This window comes from Bidens hawaiensis, unplaced genomic scaffold, assembly GCF_021521415.1.
Source record: "Bidens hawaiensis isolate Kalapana, Puna unplaced genomic scaffold, B.hawaiensis_p1.1 tig00027299_1, whole genome shotgun sequence".
NCBI classification, from domain to species: Eukaryota; Viridiplantae; Streptophyta; class Magnoliopsida; order Asterales; family Asteraceae; genus Bidens; species Bidens hawaiensis.
In genome coordinates, this window is record NW_027494407.1 from 66582 (window position 1) to 86208 (window position 19627).

General features: G+C 38.6%; 4 protein-coding genes and 1 pseudogene across 5 annotated transcripts; 1 reads left to right on the forward strand and 4 right to left on the reverse strand.

The window, feature by feature from the left end:
• Positions 1-507: 507 nt before the first annotated feature.
• Positions 508-2572, reverse strand: LOC143575126 (uncharacterized). Its single transcript, XM_077059572.1, has 2 exons — positions 2043-2572; positions 508-1181 (listed from the first exon to the last, which is right to left on the reverse strand). Exons 1-2 carry the CDS (start codon positions 2527-2529, stop codon positions 604-606), a joined length of 1065 nt encoding a protein of 354 aa, XP_076915687.1. The 5' UTR covers positions 2530-2572; the 3' UTR covers positions 508-603.
• Positions 2573-4384: 1812 nt separating this feature from the next.
• LOC143575125 (uncharacterized) lies at positions 4385-7613 on the reverse strand (annotated as a pseudogene). Its single transcript, XR_013142715.1, has 7 exons — positions 7400-7613; positions 7145-7291; positions 5814-5912; positions 5542-5733; positions 5350-5469; positions 4688-4759; positions 4385-4614 (listed from the first exon to the last, which is right to left on the reverse strand). The product of XR_013142715.1 is annotated as an uncharacterized LOC143575125 (transcript).
• Positions 7614-10557: 2944 nt separating this feature from the next.
• Positions 10558-11680, forward strand: LOC143575138 (uncharacterized). Its single transcript, XM_077059584.1, has 3 exons — positions 10558-10818; positions 11122-11419; positions 11506-11680. Exons 1-3 carry the CDS (start codon positions 10558-10560, stop codon positions 11667-11669), a joined length of 723 nt encoding a protein of 240 aa, XP_076915699.1. The 3' UTR covers positions 11670-11680.
• A 900-nt stretch (positions 11681-12580) lies between these two features.
• LOC143575127 (uncharacterized) lies at positions 12581-15145 on the reverse strand. The gene is made up of 6 exons (XM_077059573.1): positions 15059-15145; positions 14766-14969; positions 13770-13849; positions 13226-13301; positions 13062-13142; positions 12581-12988 (listed from the first exon to the last, which is right to left on the reverse strand). The coding sequence occupies exons 2-6, from the start codon at positions 14910-14912 to the stop codon at positions 12848-12850; spliced, it is 525 nt and encodes a 174-aa protein (XP_076915688.1). The 5' UTR covers positions 14913-14969; positions 15059-15145; the 3' UTR covers positions 12581-12847.
• A 605-nt stretch (positions 15146-15750) lies between these two features.
• Positions 15751-17656, reverse strand: LOC143575140 (uncharacterized; the record flags this gene model as incomplete). The annotated part of the gene is made up of 10 exons (XM_077059585.1): positions 15751-16061; positions 16147-16224; positions 16305-16356; positions 16438-16496; positions 16824-16879; positions 16966-17017; positions 17094-17198; positions 17285-17344; positions 17415-17509; positions 17593-17656. Coding segments are annotated over 9 exons (588 nt in total), but the record flags the coding sequence as incomplete, so codon positions are not given.
• Positions 17657-19627: the final 1971 nt, after the last annotated feature.

Consider the following 19627-nt stretch of genomic DNA (forward strand, 5'->3'; position numbering starts at 1 on the left):
TTTGGCAGGGCAGGTCCGGGTTTTGACCAGGCAGAGGTGGTAGTGTGTTGTAAAAATCCGATTAATCGCTCTCTACCCCCCACCGACTTGTCACCGATTAATCCTGATTTACCCAAAGGCGGTCAAAATTAAAAATTTTATGCATAAAATTTGGAATACATAATATTCGAAAATTTACATATAAATTCAATCTGATTAATAGTTAGTCCCTACCCCACCTAGCACCTGGCGATTTCTACAACACTAGGTGAAACTATTCCTCGGTGTGTGTAGTGTTTCTCTAAGGAACTGAAACCTGGTTTGTACCTACATCAGGTCCGGTTCCGGGCCGGGTAGGGTACACAACCAGGTTTATGCCCAAGTCTAACTAAAATCAGATGAAAATAGAAAACAGTCAAGCATGTTGTTTCTATGCATGTTACCCCAATATTGTAAAATTGGTTAAACTAATTATCTTACAATTATTTACAAAGCTGTTAAAATCAAAGTTTACCTTCTTTATTTTTGAGATACAACAATGCAGCCATGAATCTTAATGACAACCCAAATGTTGCATTTTTTGCTTATTAATGTTAACAAAACAAGAAACACTAAACCATAAAATCACTCACTCCAATACTTCTCATCACTATCTTTATCATTATTATTATCTTCTTCATTAGACACCATTGATTCCATCTTAAACTTCTTCACATCTTCCACACAAGCACTCCTAAACAACCCTATATCAACCGTCCCGGATATCATGTGATACCCGCGTGACCTCATATCTTCCGGCTTGTCATGTGGCATTGCGAAACCAGACAGATACGCTCCACGGTCCTTCCCCGTCGTCTTCAGCACCCCCTTCTCCGCCGTCCTTAACATCTCCTTCACTTTCTTATTCCCCGGGTCCCACAAATACCCCATGCTCGCGCTCAAATCCAACGGGCCCATTTGCACGCAGTCGACTCCTTCAACGGATGCGATCTCGTCGATCTTCTTCACTCCCTCTTCGGATTCCACCTGGCACATGATTAGTAACTCGTCTTCATAGTTACTTAAATATCCATTGTCGATTCCGTAATCGGAGGCACGAACGACGGTGTGTGCAGAGCCACGGACTCCGTTTGGCGGGAATTTGCAGTAAGAGACTGCCTTTTTCGCCATTTTCTGGCTCTCGATCATCGGGAACATGAGACCTTATTATATACATAATTAGTAAATGTTGGTATTATATAAATATGAGTTAAGTATATTACGGGATAACACTCTGTCTTGTAAAACCTAGGGGCGTGTATGAAACTGAAATAACCAAACCGAAACAAACCCAACAGTTTGGTTTTATGTTTTCGTAAAAAACTTCAGTTTTGGGTGCAACTACCGAGAAAACGGCACTGTAACAAAAATCAACAGTTTGGTTTTGTGTTTTCGTAAAAATGGACTTTCAGTTCGGGTGCAACTAAAACCGAAAACAACAAACTGAAACAAAAACCAACGGTTTGGTTTTAAGCTTTCTTAAAAGCCAAACTTTCAGTTCAGTTTCAGTTTTGTGTGCAACTAAAACTGAAAACACCAAACTGAACTTATAGATTTCTTATTTTAATTTAAGGAATTAATTAATAGTTTAATATATAGCTTAACCCAAATAATTTAGCTGAATGTATAGTGATCAATTAATTATTAATTGCTGACTAAGAAAATAAACTTATGCCCAATTCGTTATTTCTCGCAACTTGTTTTTTGGCCCAAAATTTTCAAGCCAAGATAGCAAAACCGAAACCGAACAGTTTTCAAAACTAAAAAACCTACATTTCGGGTTGTGGTTTGGCTTAACCCAAAACCAAACCAGACCGACCCATGCACACCCCTAGTAAGACCGTAATTAACAATTATCAATAAAAACCACATCTACACCACCAATTTAAGTTAACACGAATTAATAATCTACATTGTAAAACAGTATTTAACAATTATCAATAATTCAATATTTAACCCATTACATTTTATACACATCATTAACAATTTAACAGTAACGCAAACTTAAAAGCCTTTAACTTTACCTTGTGGCCCAAGATCAAGGGCCTTTTTAGCCCACGCCGGATCAGTATCCGGCAACCTAATAATCGCCGGCGTACCCGCCGCCGCAAGCGCGTGAAGACACGCCAACGCTTCAGGAATCCCACCGGGGCCATGCTCCATATCAACGACGACGAAATCGTAGCCGGAGAGAGCAGCAATCTCGGCGAGAGTGGGAGAGAATGATAGTAAGAACATCCCGTACAGTGTTTCACCATTCTTGAGGCGTGACTTTAGGGTTTGTGGGTTGTGTGTGGTGGTGGTGGTGGTGGATGATTTGATTGGAGTGATTAAGGGTTTGTGAGTGGTTGTGGTGGCTAATGAGGTGAAATTGGGGGTGTTTGGGAGGTGGGTTATGGACCTTATGGTTTGAAATGATGAATTTGAGGTGGGTTTTGAATTTGGTGGTGTATGGGTTTTGGAGTGGAGTGATGAAGGTGAAGGTGAAGGTGAGAAAGTATGAGTTGCCATTGAAGACTACTACTATTGTGATGCACCTGGTTGTTGCATTTGGATCTATTAGTGTGGGTGGTTTTGAGTGGCACGTGACAGTGTACATCTGAAAAGTTGTATATACGGCTCGTATAGGCTAACATGCGATCTTCATACGTTACGTTATATGTAGGAAAAAAATAGTTTTTTTGTGACTGGATGATTTATTTGCCTGTATAGTACCTGGTACATCATAAAACCTATACAGGTCGTTGTATGACCGTATAGAAAGCCTTTGTAGAAAAACGTTATAACCTAATCTTAAACAAAGGTTCTCGGGGTATAACTACAATTTACTTAGTCAAGTATGTTAAGTAAATTTAAATTAAATTTATCGTATTGTATTTTTCAACCTTTCAATATTTATTCATCTTCAAGTTTGTATGTAAATAGAACCTCCTAAGGCAGTGCATTTACACTCTCTCTACGACCGTATAGGGCTATACAAGGCACCTGAAACAATGATCTAGAACGTCTGACACAACGCAGATGTTATACGACTCGTATATCCCTATACGAGCCGTATAGGCAAAAAATGGTGTATGAGGATCCTAAGCCTTAAACAAATACAACTTGACCAAACGTACTAGCACGCATTTGAAGGGGAAAACACCCCCAAACACCACCTCCCGAGACGCTATAAGGGCTTTTGGGGGGACAAATTTGGGTGAGGAGTTTAGTGCATAGTGCCACTAATTCACCACTCTCAAAACAAAATTTGTTCCAGACAATTGAGTGGATGTGGAGGGCGTTATACTCCATCACTACACATGGTCTTAGTTTGTGTGTGAATGGCGTGGCGTTAACACATGTCATGCTCAAACCTCGAAGAAAATTAAAGTAGATGGGATTAGATAGCGTAAGTTCGACGTTTTATGCTTGTAAGCTAAGATTCTTGTTTTTTGGGGTCTTGTTGTCGCTAGTCCACGTTGTGAATATAATACCGTCATTCAAAAAGAAAGAGTTTGTCTTAAAATAATTACAATTACAATACTTCTAAAGAAATAAGTATGGTTAATTATAGTTTTAATATTATGCAAGGTAGGGATGTAGACGAGCCGAGCCATGTCCAAGCTCGGTAAGGCTCGAGCTCAACTCGTTCTAAATTAAGAGGGCTCAAGCACAGCTCATTTAGAGTTCTCTCTCTAAAGTTCTTATTAGTTTTGTGGGTAGTTTTTAAAACTCGAACTTGATATATGAGACTTGAACTCGAGCTTGTTTATTACATCATCAATAAGCCTATAAGGTTTCGGGAACTAGCTACTTCACACTAAACAGGCTGATATTAAGGAAAAGATTTAAGAAAGATATTAAAGAACATGTTGAAACTACTTGTGACTGTTAACTCAAAGTGAGAGAATCAAATATTTGCATGTAGAAAGCAGAGATGATTATCACATACACTTGACAGTTGACACATAAAGTTGTCTATAAAACATCAACAAAAACAAAGAATATATACCATAAGATGGCAAACATGGTTAAATATAAAACTACACACTAGTAAAGCAGTAACTTACTGCACAAACTAGATATATAATACTGCTTGAATAAAGATAACTAGCTACATGGGTCAAAGTTAGTCACATGCAGTCATGCACCAGACCAAAACAAACCGATGATGGTGACGAACTTCAATAGCGAACATGCAAATATTTAAAAACAAGTGACGTGAATATACGAGGTTGATTCATGAAAAACGACGATTTCGTTAAATCTCACAAAGTTTGAACACAAATATGTTGTGTTTAATGCTAAGAAACTTGTTGCTGAAACTAAAATAATAGCCAAACAAAAATAGTGGTTTAATGAAATAACCGTCACGATACACAAATCAGCTTAGAGCTTTAGGCTACCTTTGGCCATAGCAAGTGCACCCTCATAGGTTTGATTGCCTCCAATAAAACCGCTCATATGCACAAAAACACACCCCGGGATCCCAGCTTCCTTGGACAAATCATCATCTCTTAAACCTCTCCATTGAGCTGGAAGAGCCTTGCGGCTCTCAAAGCTATCAGGCGATTTGGCCATCGCCTGCACACGCCAGCTTTTACTCCTTTCATCCTATCGGTACAAAAATATAATAATTATCATTATAAAGATGTTTCATGGTTTATAATATAAAATATACAAATACCTGGTAAAGAACATATTTGATAGATGGTTCTGTTTTCAGCTCCTGTTCTAGCTCAAATAAATGAAGCTTCCACTGTCAACACGAAAATCAAATTAAAACAGCAGCAAAGCAGGGAAAATATTATATATATATATGTGTGTGTGTGTGTGTAGGGTAAGGATCCTAAGAGAACCATTTGAAAATTGAGAACTTTTGAGAACCATTTTGAACCACTAAAAAAACCTCTAAAAAAATTGTAAAACAATTTTTTTTTAAAAAGTAAAAAAACCAAAATTCTTATATTTCATTCTGGTTCCATGAAAAAAAATAAAAACCGCGTATCATACACATATGTATACTTTCATTTAATCTCTAGTTACATGATGTACACACATGTATATTATCATTTACCTTAAATTGTACATATGTGTATAAAAAAACATGTATGTATAATTTAGCTAAACCGAGGCGTTTTTTTTATGAAACCGGGATGATAAATAAGAATTTTGGTTTTTTTACTTTTTTTCATTTTTGCGTTTTTTTTTGTTTTATGAAATTTTTTTTTTTGGTTTTTTGTGGTCCAAAATGGTTCTCATGGTTCTCAATTTTCAAATAGTTCTCACATGATCCTCATCCTATATATATATATATATAAGAATCACTTATTAAGTTATACAACTTACAGGGCAAAATCTATCCAAAACCATGATTTCTCCACTAGGATCAATATTAGTTCTTGCTGCAAGACACTCCATGACAATTGAGCGGGCCGGGAGCCATGACTTTGCATGAAACCGAACACTCTGTGTACACCACAAGTTAGATCTAACCAACTAGAAACTAGAAAGAACTTTATATTAAAAGTTAAAACTTACTTCTAAAAACTCAGTGCCGGCTAGAGCCATTGCACGTTGGAAAGCTGTGTTTTCCTTCTCGGAAGACTGGTCGGGATCGGTCCAATCCAAATTGAGCCTTCCAACTCTTGCTGACAAGTGAGTATTGTTGACGTATTTTGGAGGTTGATCGGTGTCGTATCGACTGATTCCATTATCAGTTGCATCGATCGCCTGTTACACAAGAAAACAAAGACTAATTTTTGAGAAAAAAATAGCAGGAAAAAAACATATATTTGTAATATAATCATCACCTCCATGAAGCTTTTGTAAATGGCTAAATATAACCGAGTCACATCAGGGTGCCCTTCATCAACTTGAAGCTCTTTTGCAATTATCTCTGTTCCAAAATGCTATAAAAGAAAACCACATATTAATCATTAGATACTTACTAGGTTTGTAAACAAACACGAATAGAGCATGTAAGTTTTTGTTAGTTTGTTTAACTCAAACCGAACAAACGATTGATCACAGGCAACTATACGAAAAGCGTTTTCTTGTTCGTGCCCGTTCATTAACAAAATGAGCATGTTCATGTTTGTTTGCATTCGTACTTTAACAGAATAAACGAATGGTTCACAAAAGTAAACAAACATAGATGAATGAATATAAATGAACATAAATAGAGCATGCTAGTGTTTGCTTAACTCTGACCGAACAAACGATCGAAAACGAGCAATTAAACAAACATGATTTTCTTTTTCATATCAATTCATTAAGAAAATCATCATGTGCATGTTTGTTTACATCCGTACTTTAACAGTGTAAACTCTCGGTTCACGAACGTAAACAAAGATAGACAAACAACTATAATGGAACCAAAACCAAACGCACATGAATAGAGCATGTTAGTGTTCATTTGTTTAACTCTAACCGAACAAGCGATCGAACACGGACAACTAAACAAACAGTGTTTTCTTGTTAGTGTCCGCTCACAAAGAAAACAAGCATGTTCATGTAAATGTTCATTCGTTAACGGTATAAACGAACTGTTCACGAACGTAAACGAGCATAACTAAACTAAAACCTGTTAAAAGTAATGTAAAGAACAATGTGTTGGGCCTAAAAATTTACTAAAACTAAACTAAACTGTAATTGGCCAAAAATACTTAAAATGAATACGTTAAACAACGTAAACAAACATAGATGAAGGTATATAACTGAACTAAACCGAACGAACATAAACAGAGCATGTTAATGGTCATTTGCTTAACTCTTACGGAACAAACAATCAAACACGAGAGATTAACCGAACATGGTTGTCTTATTCACATCCATTCATTAACAAAATGACCATGTCCATGTCCCTTTTCATATTCATTCATTAACAGTATAAACATACGATTCACGAACACAACTTAACACAGAAGAACGAATATAACTAAACTAAAACTAATGTGAAGAACAATGTGTTGGGCCTAAATACTTATTAAAACTAAACTACGCCGTAATTAGCCAAAAATAAATTTAATGAATATATTAACGAACATAAACAAACCAGAACTTAACCGTAACATTAACGATCGAATTTAAATAAACGAACATTCACAAACATAAATAAACGAACAACAATTGTGATGTATACCTTGTAAACAAGACCAGCACTACTAAGCTTAGTAGTAAACCCATGCCCAAACACCTCATCAAACCCCTTCTGATGATGATCATACCGATCCCGACTCGGGTCATACACTCCACCCACATCAAGAACAGCATCAAGACCCTCCAACACCTGAAACCCAAAAATACCCAACACTCAATTTCCATCAAAACCTCATATTTCCACTAAAAAAACATTTTTTTCCACTTGGGCATTTTATCAAACACTTGGTGTGCATACCTGAGAGTCTCTTGTTCGAACAATTTCAGCTCCGGAGAACTTGTTGGTGAGGCGTATCATGAAGCACCCCAGTGCTTCGTCACAGTGGAAGCTGCCGTTGTGGGTTCCGACCCGTTTAGGAGGTGGGTTTGGGGGTGATATAGAATGTGAAGGTTTTGTTTGAAATGAAGAGTTTATTAGGAGAGAATAATAGTTTTGTTGAGAGGGTAAACATGTTTTGAATTTATTTATTTGTAATGGACAGAATTACAAATTTTGTCCTTTAAAATAAGACGAATTACGGTTCGTGTCTTTTTCTAAGTTTCCTTGCAGGCGGTGTACTTTAAACTTTTTTTTCTTACAAGTTATGTCCTTTACGCTAACTGGGTTAGAAAAACTCTGTTAAATCCCATCACGTGAGAAGCATGTGAGGGTAGTTTTGTCTTTTTGCCTACCCTGCAACTTCTTCTTCTTCTTCATCTGTTTCTCCATCTTCGTCTTCCTCTGTTAAATCCCAATTTCATCACCATACCTCCCACTCTTCTTCTCCATCTTCTTAACCATCTACTCCTCCGCCCACTTCCTCCTCTTCCGCCACTGGACCACCACCCTCCGCCCAATCGCCGCCAGCTGCCTCATCTCACTTCTCTCTCTATGTTCTACCACACCATCACCATAACCACTCCTCAAACACCATCACCACCGCCACCATAGCTCCGCCACCAGCCCCAAATTACACGAAAACAATACCAATCAATAATAAAACACCGTACATTGTTCAAATTCCAAAACCCTAAAAAACCCACCAACAAAATCAATATCTGAACCCAAAAATGAGAACCCATTACCTTCAAACCCAGTATCTTGCTGAATATGATCCGCTGTGGTCCGTCCGTACAACTCCATTAATTAGGTTTTCGAGGTTTTATTTACAAAATTGGGTAATGAATTCGACGAAAGTGGAAGTGAAAGAGCACCGGCAGGGGTTAATGCGAACTGGGTTTTTGAAAAATCGATCAATTTGAGCTTGATCGATCGAACCAAGGGTTAATTTGGTGCGTGTGTGTGTGTGTGTGTACGAGTCTTACTGCATCATCAACTTTATTGTGTTCGATTGTATTGTATGCAATTGCAAGTGACACTTTATTTGTTTGATTTTGTTGGTGGGTAAAAGAAAAACGAGATGAGTATCCGACACTCCTGATTCTCAAATTACCATTTTACCCTTCAAGGTATGAGGGGTAACATAAAGTAAGATGTGTGGTTTTGAAGGGTGGGCGGAAGAGGAGGAAGTGGTATTAATTTGGGGCTGGTGGCGGAGCTATGGTGGCGGTGGTGATGGTGTTTGAGGAGTGGTTATGGTGATGGTGTGGTAGAACATAGAGAGAGAAGTGAGATGAGGCAGCTGGCGGCGATTGGGCGGAGGGTGGTGGTCCAGTGGCGGAAGAGGAGGAAGTGGGCGGAGGAGTAGATGGTTAAGAAGATGGAGAAGAAGAGTGGGAGGTATGGTGATGAAATTGGGATTTAACAGAGGAAGAAGAAGATGGAGAAGAAGAAGAAGAAGAAGTTGCAGGGTAGGCAAAAAGACAAAACTACCCTCACATGCTTCTCACGTGATGGGATTTAACAGAGTTTTTCTAACCCAGTTAGCGTAAAGGACATAACTTTTAGGAAAAAAAAGTTTAAAGTACACCGCCTGCAAGGAAACTTAGAAAAGGACACGAACCGTAATTCGTCTTATTCTAAAGGACAAAATTTGTAATTCTGTCTTTGTAATGTGAATAATAAGATGAGTTATGGAGTTATGGGTCGGGTTTAGATACGGGCGTAAACGAGCTGAGTTGAAACCGAGTCTAAGCCTGAGTTTAACTAGGCTTAAGCTCGTATTATTTAATTTACAAAGAGAGCTTGGCTCGTGTTGAACTTTATTTATAAAGCTCTAACTCTTCTCGTTAATAACTTTATTTATGGGTTATTTTTAGTACTAACGTTAAATTTAGTACTAAGTTTAGTTAATTATGAAAATTATGACCAATCAATTTGGTCTTATGTGCGAGAAAGAGGGAAGTGGAGGATATAGCGAGAAGAGAGATGGTGAAAAATCTGTCTTCACCGGTAAGTAGAGGTGTAAAAAAACCGGTTCCACCCAAACCGGTTTCCAAACCGACCCAAACCGCCAGTTTCAGGACCGGTTGCCCTTCAAATATATCAAACCGGTTTGAGAATAAAGCGGTTTGAAACCGGTTAAACAGGTGAAACCGGTTTATAAACCGGACCGAACCGGTGTGACCAGGTCGGCTTATATTGCTTCGAAACAGGTTTATAAACCGAACCGTTTTGAGTCAAACCGGTTTTGACCATCCGTTGATCAAACCTGTTCCTTTTATAAACCGGTTCGGTTTGGGTTTAAAACCGGTTTTGTACACCTCTACCGGTAAGGTCAGACGAGAATGTAATAGGGGGAAGAGAGATGTTGTTTATGAAGATCTAGCGTGGAGAAAAGAGAAGGTGCATACATTGTTCCCTTACAAAACGATTACTATAAAAACAATCTTTTTGACACATTATGGGCTTCCACTTGATGTGATAATAGTACAAAGTCAATATAGTTATCTCATTTTCTGTGTCTTGTATGCACTAAAAATTATAATGTGTGATATATTGTATAATACGTGCTTTTATTCATTGGAATCTACAATACATGCAATCAGATAGACAAAAAAAGAAAATATTTTATATGAAGGCATAATCTCTCTTGTGCATCACAAGAGACAAAACATTGTCTTGTTTACACAAAAGGGGTGATCGCCAATCATTTGGCGATCTCTAAGACCCCAAGTAGGCTTGTAGGTTTGTAGTGAACTCAAAAGAAAAGTTGCATAGAAAAACAAGTTATTTTTAAATGTAATGACGCCTAGTCATGCAAAAGTTGTATAATTTTTTTTTTAAAAAAAGTTGATTTAAATTATATTTTCTAGATCTACATTTGATGATCAAAAATGAGTTTGGTTTAAAAGCAAGAAAACTTTTATTTTCAAGTAAAATAACAAGCCATATATTTTAATTTTATATAATATATTAACCCAATAAAACAAATAAAATAAAAAGGAAAATAATGCAAATTTGTCATCTCCAATTGGCTAACAACCATAAAATAGCAAGTCACTTATCCACATAACATGGCAACCACACTCACTCCCATTGCTGCTGCAAATACTCCATTTCTTTCATATCCTTCATTCTATGTGAAATGCAGCAAGCCCATTAATATCAATGGTGTTAGTGATACAAAAAGCTTGAAAGCCCGTAAAAACGGTGTCGGTGGTATTCGGTTAAATGGATTCGATAAAGCTAAACCGATAAATGAATCGAATGAAATCAAGAAACAAGAAACCGAAGCCAGGAAGACGATGGAATACATCAACCAGCTTGAATCTGAGGTATGTTTTGAGTTTTCTTCTATATTTAACTATCAAACGACCGTCCACAAAACACTCCGAAATGCCGTTTTGACCGAAAAAGTCAACTTTGCAAATTATTGGTCAAAACTCAAAACCCCATTTGAACAATATCCGGACGGCCGTTGACCATAGTCAAACTATTCAGATTATTAGTCAGAGCGGTCGTTACGGTCAAACTTTGATATCTTTTGGTCAAAACGGTCACCTGGCCTCAATCCAGATGGCCGTTTAAAACGGTGTGTGTATAGCTGGCTCCATAACAAATGTTTGTTTCCGTTGAAGGTTGCACGACTTCGGAAACAAGTATCGGAAACCGAGATTGGAGAAACCGAAAAAAATCCCACGAAGGAAAAACTGGAATCTGTAAAAGCTGCATGCATTTCCGCCATCGTTGGCACCTTAACAAGCTTGCCCATTTCATTAACTCATGTTACCGACACGTACGATCTAACAGTTTCAACCGCAATCATCATAGTCACCTGTGCATTGTACGGTGCAACTTACCGTTATATTATTCGAAGAGATGTGGATGATTTTCATCTCAAAACCGGAGCTTCTGCGGCTTTTGGCATTGTCAAAGGTATTTAACATTTTAACATTTACCAACCTTCAAATGATGAAATAAAATTATACATATACACCAAAAATGTTAAATTTATGATGTAGGAGTTGCTACATTGGATGGGCAATCGTCGATGGATGCGTTAAGTGGTGCGGTTTGTGTATATGAGAATGTTATAATCTTTCTTTTAGTTGCTGCTGGTTTAGATATATGTTATAAGATGGGGATTTTGAGTCCATTTCCACTTGAAACAATAACTAAAATGTAACAAAAGCATATTTGTTTATAACAGAGACCATATGGCTTTCTAGGATTGAGTTTGTACATTCACCAAAACATGTCCCAAGATTCTGGATACAACATTGTCATATGCTGGAATCTTTGATTCTTTTAGTATAGCAACTGTGTTTTTTCTAGGTCAGTTGAGACATTGGCCGTGAAAGGAACTGACAGCAGGTCGAAAGAAACTCGCAAAGATAACTGTAAACAACCTTTCTCGGTAAGTGTTTAAGCGGTTACTGAAGGCAATGCTCGGTAGAGGTGCGCAAATCGGGTTTTTCAAATACCCGGTTCCATGTATGGAACCGGGTTCGGGTATGACCAAGTATTTGAAAATAGGGTATTGGTAATATCCAGGTCGGGTTTGGGTCCGGGTATTGTCTCTAAAAACCATACCCTATGCATTGGGTTCGGGTTGGGTATAGAACCGGGTATTTGAATACCCTATTTTCGGGTATTGAAAAAACCCTATTTTCGGGTTTTTTTGGGCTTTTTTCCGGGCATTTTTCGGGTTTAGATTAGATTTTTTAAAAGGTTGCACTTTTTAGGGGTATTTTCGGGTATTTTTAAGGTATTTTTCAGGTATAGATCAGGTATTTGAAATATCCAGTTTCGGGTATTGGAAAAAACAGGTTCCAGGTATGGAAGCGGTTCGGGTTTTCAGGTATTAACGGGTACAAATCGGGTCCAGTTCGGGTTTTAGTACCAAAATGCATACCCTATCCGTACCCTACGGGTAGGGCCGGGTTCGGGTATTGAAAACCCGGGCATAAAATAACCGGTTCCGGGATATTATTTCGTGTCCGGTTCCGGGTTCGGGTTTTTTTGCACCTTTAACACTCAGTGTCTAAACTTAATGACTTAAGTATCAAACTCAAATATCGTGTAGTCATTCAATTTTGTCAGCTAACAACGTGAGATAAAAGTTGATACACGAGTGGTGTTTCACGTATTACATGTTTTAGCCTAGACTGGCGGATTAAAGTCAGGTATACGAGTCAAACTAGATATGTGGCATCATATATGCAACGGTAAAATGACTGCATTCTTGGTATTTAAACAATTTTCTAGTTTGAACTTTGAAGAGTTCACGTGTCTAATTAATGCATTGATGAATCAAATTGACATAACTTAAATTCAAAACCTTTTTAGTATGGAAGGAAACACCTATTCCGCTTTATCTTCCTCTTGTTCTTCATCCAAATGATCAACTTGTCGTGTGCGTTTTTTAGGGATTCCCCAATTCCTAAGCTTATTTCTCAGTTCGTCATTTGCGGAAGGTAGGTTTTGTTCATCTTTTCTCGTCTCCTAATAAACCAAAACCATTACACAGTTTACACCCATGATCATAAACATAACCGACTTAACTTGTAACTGATACCTGTTTGGAGATTCTATTATCTTTCTTCCCACCCAGTAACGGAAAGTTCTGAATATCTCCGTTCTTGATGCTGGCTTCCAACTGCCAATGGTATAAACATCAATGTATTCAGTTTAATAACTCATGCACAATTGGATATTACGACTTTTGAGCAATTATGTTACCTGAATGTGAAGAATGCAGAGAAGAATACTAGCAATTGGCAACCAGCTATCATCAGGTGAAATTGACAAGTTTGACCTGCAATCACAGCCCAGTGATCATGTCAGACAGTGAAAACCATAAGAGGTGTGAACGAGCCAAGCCACTTGCGAGCTATTCGAGATTGGATAGATAAAAAGCTTGAAACGAACTGGGCTTTTTCAAGCTCAAGTACAGCCCGAGCCTCAAACGAAGCTCGTTTAGCCGTCGAGCCCGAGCCTTGTGTATAAGTTTTACCTTTATGGAGTACTATGTATAAATTTCATGCAAAGCCGAGCTTTGGCTTATTTAAGGTACTACACGAGCTCAAGCTGAGCTTAGGTTCGTTTGAGGGTTTTCTCAAAATATATAAAAATTATTAAAAACGTGTATAAATTATTTAATAAATTATAAACAAGCTGAGCCTGAGCTAAAAGTAAGGACTCACAAGCTGAGCTCGAGCCTAGCTCGGGTCGCTTACATCTTGAAAACTATGAAGATGCACAAGAATAATACAGTATTCAAAACCTTAAGTAAGGAGCTAAGTAAACAACAGCGTATACAGCGTAACGTCGATCTCCAGTATCCATCCAAGCAAACACCCAACTCTACACACATTAAACCACAACGAATTAATCAGCAAAACCGATCATTAGGGTCACAAACGAGCCCAGCTGCTCAGGAGCTACTCGACATCAGATCGATAAAAAGTTCGAAACCAACCGAGCCTTATCAACCTCGAGCCTCACATAAAAGATTGTTTAGGCTCGTTGAACCTTAACGAGCCTAGTGTATTTTTTAAATTTTACTCTTTTGGACTTCTCATTGATATATATAAGTTTCACACTGTACAGCCAAGCTCGAGCCAGGCTTGGGCTCACCGAGCTTAGGCTCGTTAAAAGTTTTCTCAAAATATATATAATAAAAAAGGGCTCAACGAGCAAACACCCAACTCTATATACATTAAACCACAACGATTAATCAGCAAAACCAATCATTAGGGTCACAAACGAGGCCCGCTCCTAGCGACCTACTCAAAATTGGATCAATAAAAAACTCGAAACAAACCGAGCCTTATCAAACCCGAGACTCAAATAAAGCTTGTTTAGTCATCGAGCCTGAGCTCGAGCCTCGTATGGAAAGATCACTTAGGCTCGTCAAGCCTTAACGAGCCTTGAGTATTTTTAAGTTTTTACTCTTCTGGACTTTTATTAAACTTTTCTCAAATATAAAAAGAGCTCGAGCTCTCGCAAGTCAAAACGAGCCGAGCTCTGCTTAGTCGAGCTCAGGCTCCTTAAAGTTTTCTCAAATACATATAAAAAAAGGAGCTCGAAAGGAGCCGAGCTCGAGCTCTCGTAAGTCAAAACGAGCCGATCTCCGCTTATTACTACTTAGTCGAGCTCAGGCACGTTTAAAGTTTTCTCAAATACATAAAAAAGAAGCTCGAAATGAGCCGAGCTCGGGCTCAGCTCGGCTCAGCTCGTTTATTATCATATCAATCAGATTAATGACTCATAATCTCACCATCCAATTAAAATAAGGTATGAAGCTAATAATCCCCATAACCGCAAACCTCGCATCCGCCGAATCAATAACCGAACTACTCTCTTCATCATCATTCGGTCCCATAGGTAACGGAAACACCATAGAATTTAACACACACGCGCCCATGGCAATCACAAACGGCGCGTCGTAAGGTATCACCACCGTACACCTAATTCTACTCTTCTGTTTTAAATTAAAATCTGACGATGACGTCATCAATAATAATAATGATAATAATAATAATAATAATAAGAACGGAGAGATGAGATGACCTGGTTAACGTGTTTATGGAAGTGATGATGAAGTAAAAGTGAGTATACGTGTTGTTCAAGCTGTGGAAGCTTACGGGCGGTGGAGAACGCAGTGATAGAGAGTGAGCTCATTTCCGGCCGGAGAAGATAACGACGACGGCGGTTGACGGTGGCGTGAGTAGTAAAGGATTAGGTGGTATAATAATGATTCGGTTGGTGTATGTTAAGTTCATTATGGCACTAGGACTAAAACAAAAATAATAAAAATAAAGATTTGTAAATGCTTGAAACGGTATTGAAAAAAGTATAACTTATGTTCAAAGCGTCATGAATTTGGTTGGCATCGATTAGGTTGGTTATAGTACCGGAACTAAATCCAAAAAATAATTTGGTGCCATCAAAATGGCAATGTCACTCATATTACGTTTATTGGGTTGATAAAATCAAGGCATTGCGGCGGCGAGTTGACACGAATTCCGCCAGTATTGGTTAGGTGTGTTAGCTTACCGAAATTGACCCAAAATGATATTAAAACATAACATATTTAAATTTACGTTTATTTAGTCAGTAAATTACTAAAACTACAACGTTGCAGCAGCAAGTCGATTTGAATTCAATCGGTATCGGTTAAATTCACTAATATACTAAAAATATAACCAAATTAACATATTTTAAAATAAAAAAGAAGCACTATAGTAATATAAAAACCTTACAAAAAAACTGATTCATTCCATTTAGATATTCACATTTTTGTTATTACAACAGTTACAAAAAGTCTTAAATACAACAAAACTTATCATGCAAATGTATGTTTTTTAGCAATTACAATTTGCTACAACATTAAACATAACATATGATCTATAAACGAGCTCCAAACCGATCTCTTTGTATGAAAAACGAATCAAAGAAATAGCTTCCCCACGACCCGAACTTTGGCGTTTAAAGTTCGGGAATTCTTTAAGTAAAAAACTTATTAATACACAAGTTGAGGAAGATCATCCAATATTCTTGATTGCAAGCACCACTATCAGTTGTAGTTGCAATTATAATACATTCATATATTCAACACTTATTTAAATTTCTAAAAAGTTAAGAATACGTTAATTTACCATAATATACATCACACCGCGAGGATAGCACTATCAAGCATCAGGATTACTGGTAATAGCTTCAACTCGCTCTTGTAACTGAAAACATTAACCAATTTAACGTCTCGTGTAATAATAATAATATAATTAAAGGAAATACAAAATCTCAACCGACTCACTTGTAAATATTTTGACTTTTCAGCGGTCAACTCCTCGGTCAAGCTCGTTAACCTGTATACGAATGAAAAGTCAAAATAATAATATTAACAACTTGACTTTTGATTGAATTTAACGCGGAATGTATTCAATAACCTGGATTGTAACTCGGAAACCTTGGTAAGCAGCAAACGCTCTCTATCCAAAACTTCAACCTGAAAAATTGAAATGTAAAAAAATTACTAAATATTATATATGTACTCCCTCCGTCCCATTAAAAGTGTTATAATTTGAAAAACACAAAGTTTAAGATAGATTAAATGATTACTTTTTTTTGCTTACCTAATGACAATAATGTCCTTGAAAATTGGGTCCATCAATATTGTTTATTAATGTTAGTTGTGTATGTTTAAGGGTAAACTTGGAAATTGGCTAATAAATTTTGAAATTGGACATTTGTAATGGGACAAACAAAAAAGGAAATATGGACACTTTGTGGGACGGAGGGAGTATGCATTTAGTAATTATGTGAAAATACATACGTATCCATTATTCTCAGAGGTGCGAGGTAACGGCGGCAACTTCCCATTTTGAGAAGCTGAAACAAAATTAAAAAAACAAAAAAAATAATCCAAAACTCGTTAAACAATAAGATACAATGAAGATATTATCATTTTAACTCACCCTCTGACACATCAGATAGTTGTAAGCTATTAACCAAATTTAAGATAAGATCCTGTGAAACAAAACAAGCGAGATTCGTTTATTAGAAACATCATCATTAAATTCATATTTGTAATTCTGTATTTTACCTGTTGAAGCGTTGTCTGTTGAAAAAGGTTTTGAAGGTGAGGCAGGAGTACTGATGCCGGTAAAATGTTATGTACAGAGCTGCTATTAATATCTTTAGGTGTCGGCTGTCGAGCAGTTAATTAAGATTTCACTATTTCAGCATCACATAAGTTTATGAAGCTAAAAAATATGTTATGACTCGATTACTAACCATTTTATTTGAATCAAGTATCCAGTCACCTACACTAGCAGACTTTCTCAATGATGCCTCCTAAGTTACATAATTAAAGAATTAGATTAAATAAATAATAATATATAGTTGTTTGCAAAATGCAGTTTACCTTTACAAAATCAAGATCTTCGGATGTTACAGAAAACCGTCCTTTAATTTGTACTAAATTCGCTTTCGATTTCTCATCCAACGAATCTCGGTATCCTGTAAAAGTCAAAGTGGTCAAACGACTCAACAATAATTTCATTAAAAGATTTCATGAAATTCTTAAAGTGATAATATGATACCTCCTGATGGTTTATTTGGAGCGGATAGACTGTTTCCGGAAGCTCTATGAAGAGGTAGGTCCCAGCAGGGCTCAGTTGGTCCCGCATGACTCACCTTGAACAGGGATGTCTGCGCAAAGACCATCTACTCCCGCAGGACCCACCATGCTCAGAGAAGCCTACGCGCAGTATGCAAGCTGCATACGCAGGGAAAAGCCTCCCAATGGTAAAGTAACCCGCCTGTTCCCGCAGTCGCGGATACAAGCCATCAGGGAAGGCTACCCGCACAGCATAGCTACACGCATAAGGCTTAACACTTACAAATATTCAGTGTCACCTGAAAGAATGAGCAGAGGCGGGAGGGGGAAAACTCCCGCCAAAATGGGCCAGTCTGTATGATGGAGGATCTTTTGCGTGATACCTGACGAGGTAAAGACAAAAGATCTGACCAAGAATGCGACAGCTCACTGACAGCAGCGTGGCAGACAGCACGCCACAGCACTGTGACCAATAGCCGCCGCCTGCCCACCAACTCCTGCCAGACCACGTGCCTAGCCTGCAGTTGGTAGAAGACGAAGAGTGCACGGCACGCCTGCTCTGTGTCAGCCGCTACCTATCCACCACTCACAGGTAGGGCACGTGCATAGGTTACAGTTGGTAGCGTGTTGGGCCGGCTAAACCCCTTGGAAACCCACCTTCGGCTATAAAAGACAGCAAATGGTATTATCATTTCATCATCTACTATCTCGTATAACTTACTTGATAATTGCTCTAATAGTATTCATATACTTTTATATTTAAAGAGCAATATAGACTGATTCTCACGCCGGAGGGTGGTCACAAGGAGGAACCCCCCCCTTCTCAGTGACGAGCTTACGGTGTCTGTTTTGCAGGTTCCTTGAAGTACAACTTACTCTGCTGGACCTAACCTTCGTGGGAAACATTACTTAGCCCCCAGATTACCCATAATCTGCCCGGGGTCACTTAGTGTTTCTTCATTGGCGCCATCCGTGCATAAAGCTAGAACTACATCTTTCTCCAGTTTTTCAAAACTTCCAAGATGACTAGAGAAATTCCGGTAACCACAACCCCAGCCACTGGGGTAAACACCGGCAACACAATGTTTACAAACACTACCCCAGCCACCCAAGCTGGGGCAAGTGAAGTACATTTTACGAACACTACCCCAGTCACTCATGTAGGGGCAAGTGGAGTAAATATTCCACTGGGATTCACTGATGCCCAGCTGGAAAAACGAACTCGAGCCCCTCGCCAAACACTTGATCAAGTGAAGGCATGGGCCGAGGCACGTCAAAGAGAATTTCAGGCTGAGTTGGACGAACGCTTGCGTTCAGTCCAACAAGCTGAGGAATTCGGTAGTACTCGCCAGCACCTCAACATGAGTAGTGAGTACGAGTACTCAGACGCCGAGAGGGAAGACTCCGACACCGACGCGAACCCTCGCCATAGGGCGAAAGGGAAGCGTAAGGAAACGGATCCCCAGCCAAAAAGGAATTTTGGGGAAGCATTCCAACCAGTCACGGAAAAAAGCTCGCGTGACTTCTCCAAGGCCTTTAGACCTACTGCCACAAACGCAGGAAGGTCAAAATTTGCAAGGGACATTGCAGAAGCAATCGCCCCGAGGAGTGCCAAACAAATGTCCAATATTGGCACATACGATGGTATATCCGACCCAGATGACCATCTGAACAGGTTCATTGCGGGGGCAACCGTCAGTAACTGGACGGAACCCACGTGGTGCTACATGTTCCAGATGACTCTGGTAGGAGCAGCCAGAGCATGGTTCGACCGTTTACCGGTCCACCACATTTATGACTGGGCAGACTTCCAGAACAAGTTCAGTCAACAGTTTAGTCAACAGAGGAAGCACACTGAGGAGCAGTGGACGATCCTCAACTGTGTGAGAGAAGAGGATGAATCCTTACTGGACTTCATCACCCGCTTCAACTCCAGGAAGCTGAGTCTGGGCAACATCAGTGAAGACCTCGTTCGCGCCGCTTTCATTCAGGGCGCTGAATACCCAGAACTCATCCGC

What these genes read in the sequence shown, in the direction of transcription:
- LOC143575126 (XM_077059572.1), bottom strand. Translation starts at nt 2,529, where the DNA reads ATGGCAACTCATACTTTCTCACCTTCACCTTCACCTTCATCACTCCAC. An exon ending in CCTTGATCTTGGGCCACAAG is followed by an intron (nt 1,182 to 2,042) that starts GTAAAGTTAAAG and finishes GTATATAATAAG; the next exon opens with GTCTCATGTTCCCGATGATC.
- LOC143575138 (XM_077059584.1), top strand. Translation starts at nt 10,558, where the DNA reads ATGGCAACCACACTCACTCCCATTGCTGCTGCAAATACTCCATTTCTT. An exon ending in TCAACCAGCTTGAATCTGAG is followed by an intron (nt 10,819 to 11,121) that starts GTATGTTTTGAG and finishes TTTCCGTTGAAG; the next exon opens with GTTGCACGACTTCGGAAACA. An exon ending in GGCTTTTGGCATTGTCAAAG is followed by an intron (nt 11,420 to 11,505) that starts GTATTTAACATT and finishes TTTATGATGTAG; the next exon opens with GAGTTGCTACATTGGATGGG.
- LOC143575127 (XM_077059573.1), bottom strand. Translation starts at nt 14,912, where the DNA reads ATGGGCGCGTGTGTGTTAAATTCTATGGTGTTTCCGTTACCTATGGGA. An exon ending in TACCTTATTTTAATTGGATG is followed by an intron (nt 13,850 to 14,765) that starts GTGAGATTATGA and finishes TAATGTGTGTAG; the next exon opens with AGTTGGGTGTTTGCTTGGAT. An exon ending in ATAATAGAATCTCCAAACAG is followed by an intron (nt 12,989 to 13,061) that starts GTATCAGTTACA and finishes TTGGTTTATTAG; the next exon opens with GAGACGAGAAAAGATGAACA.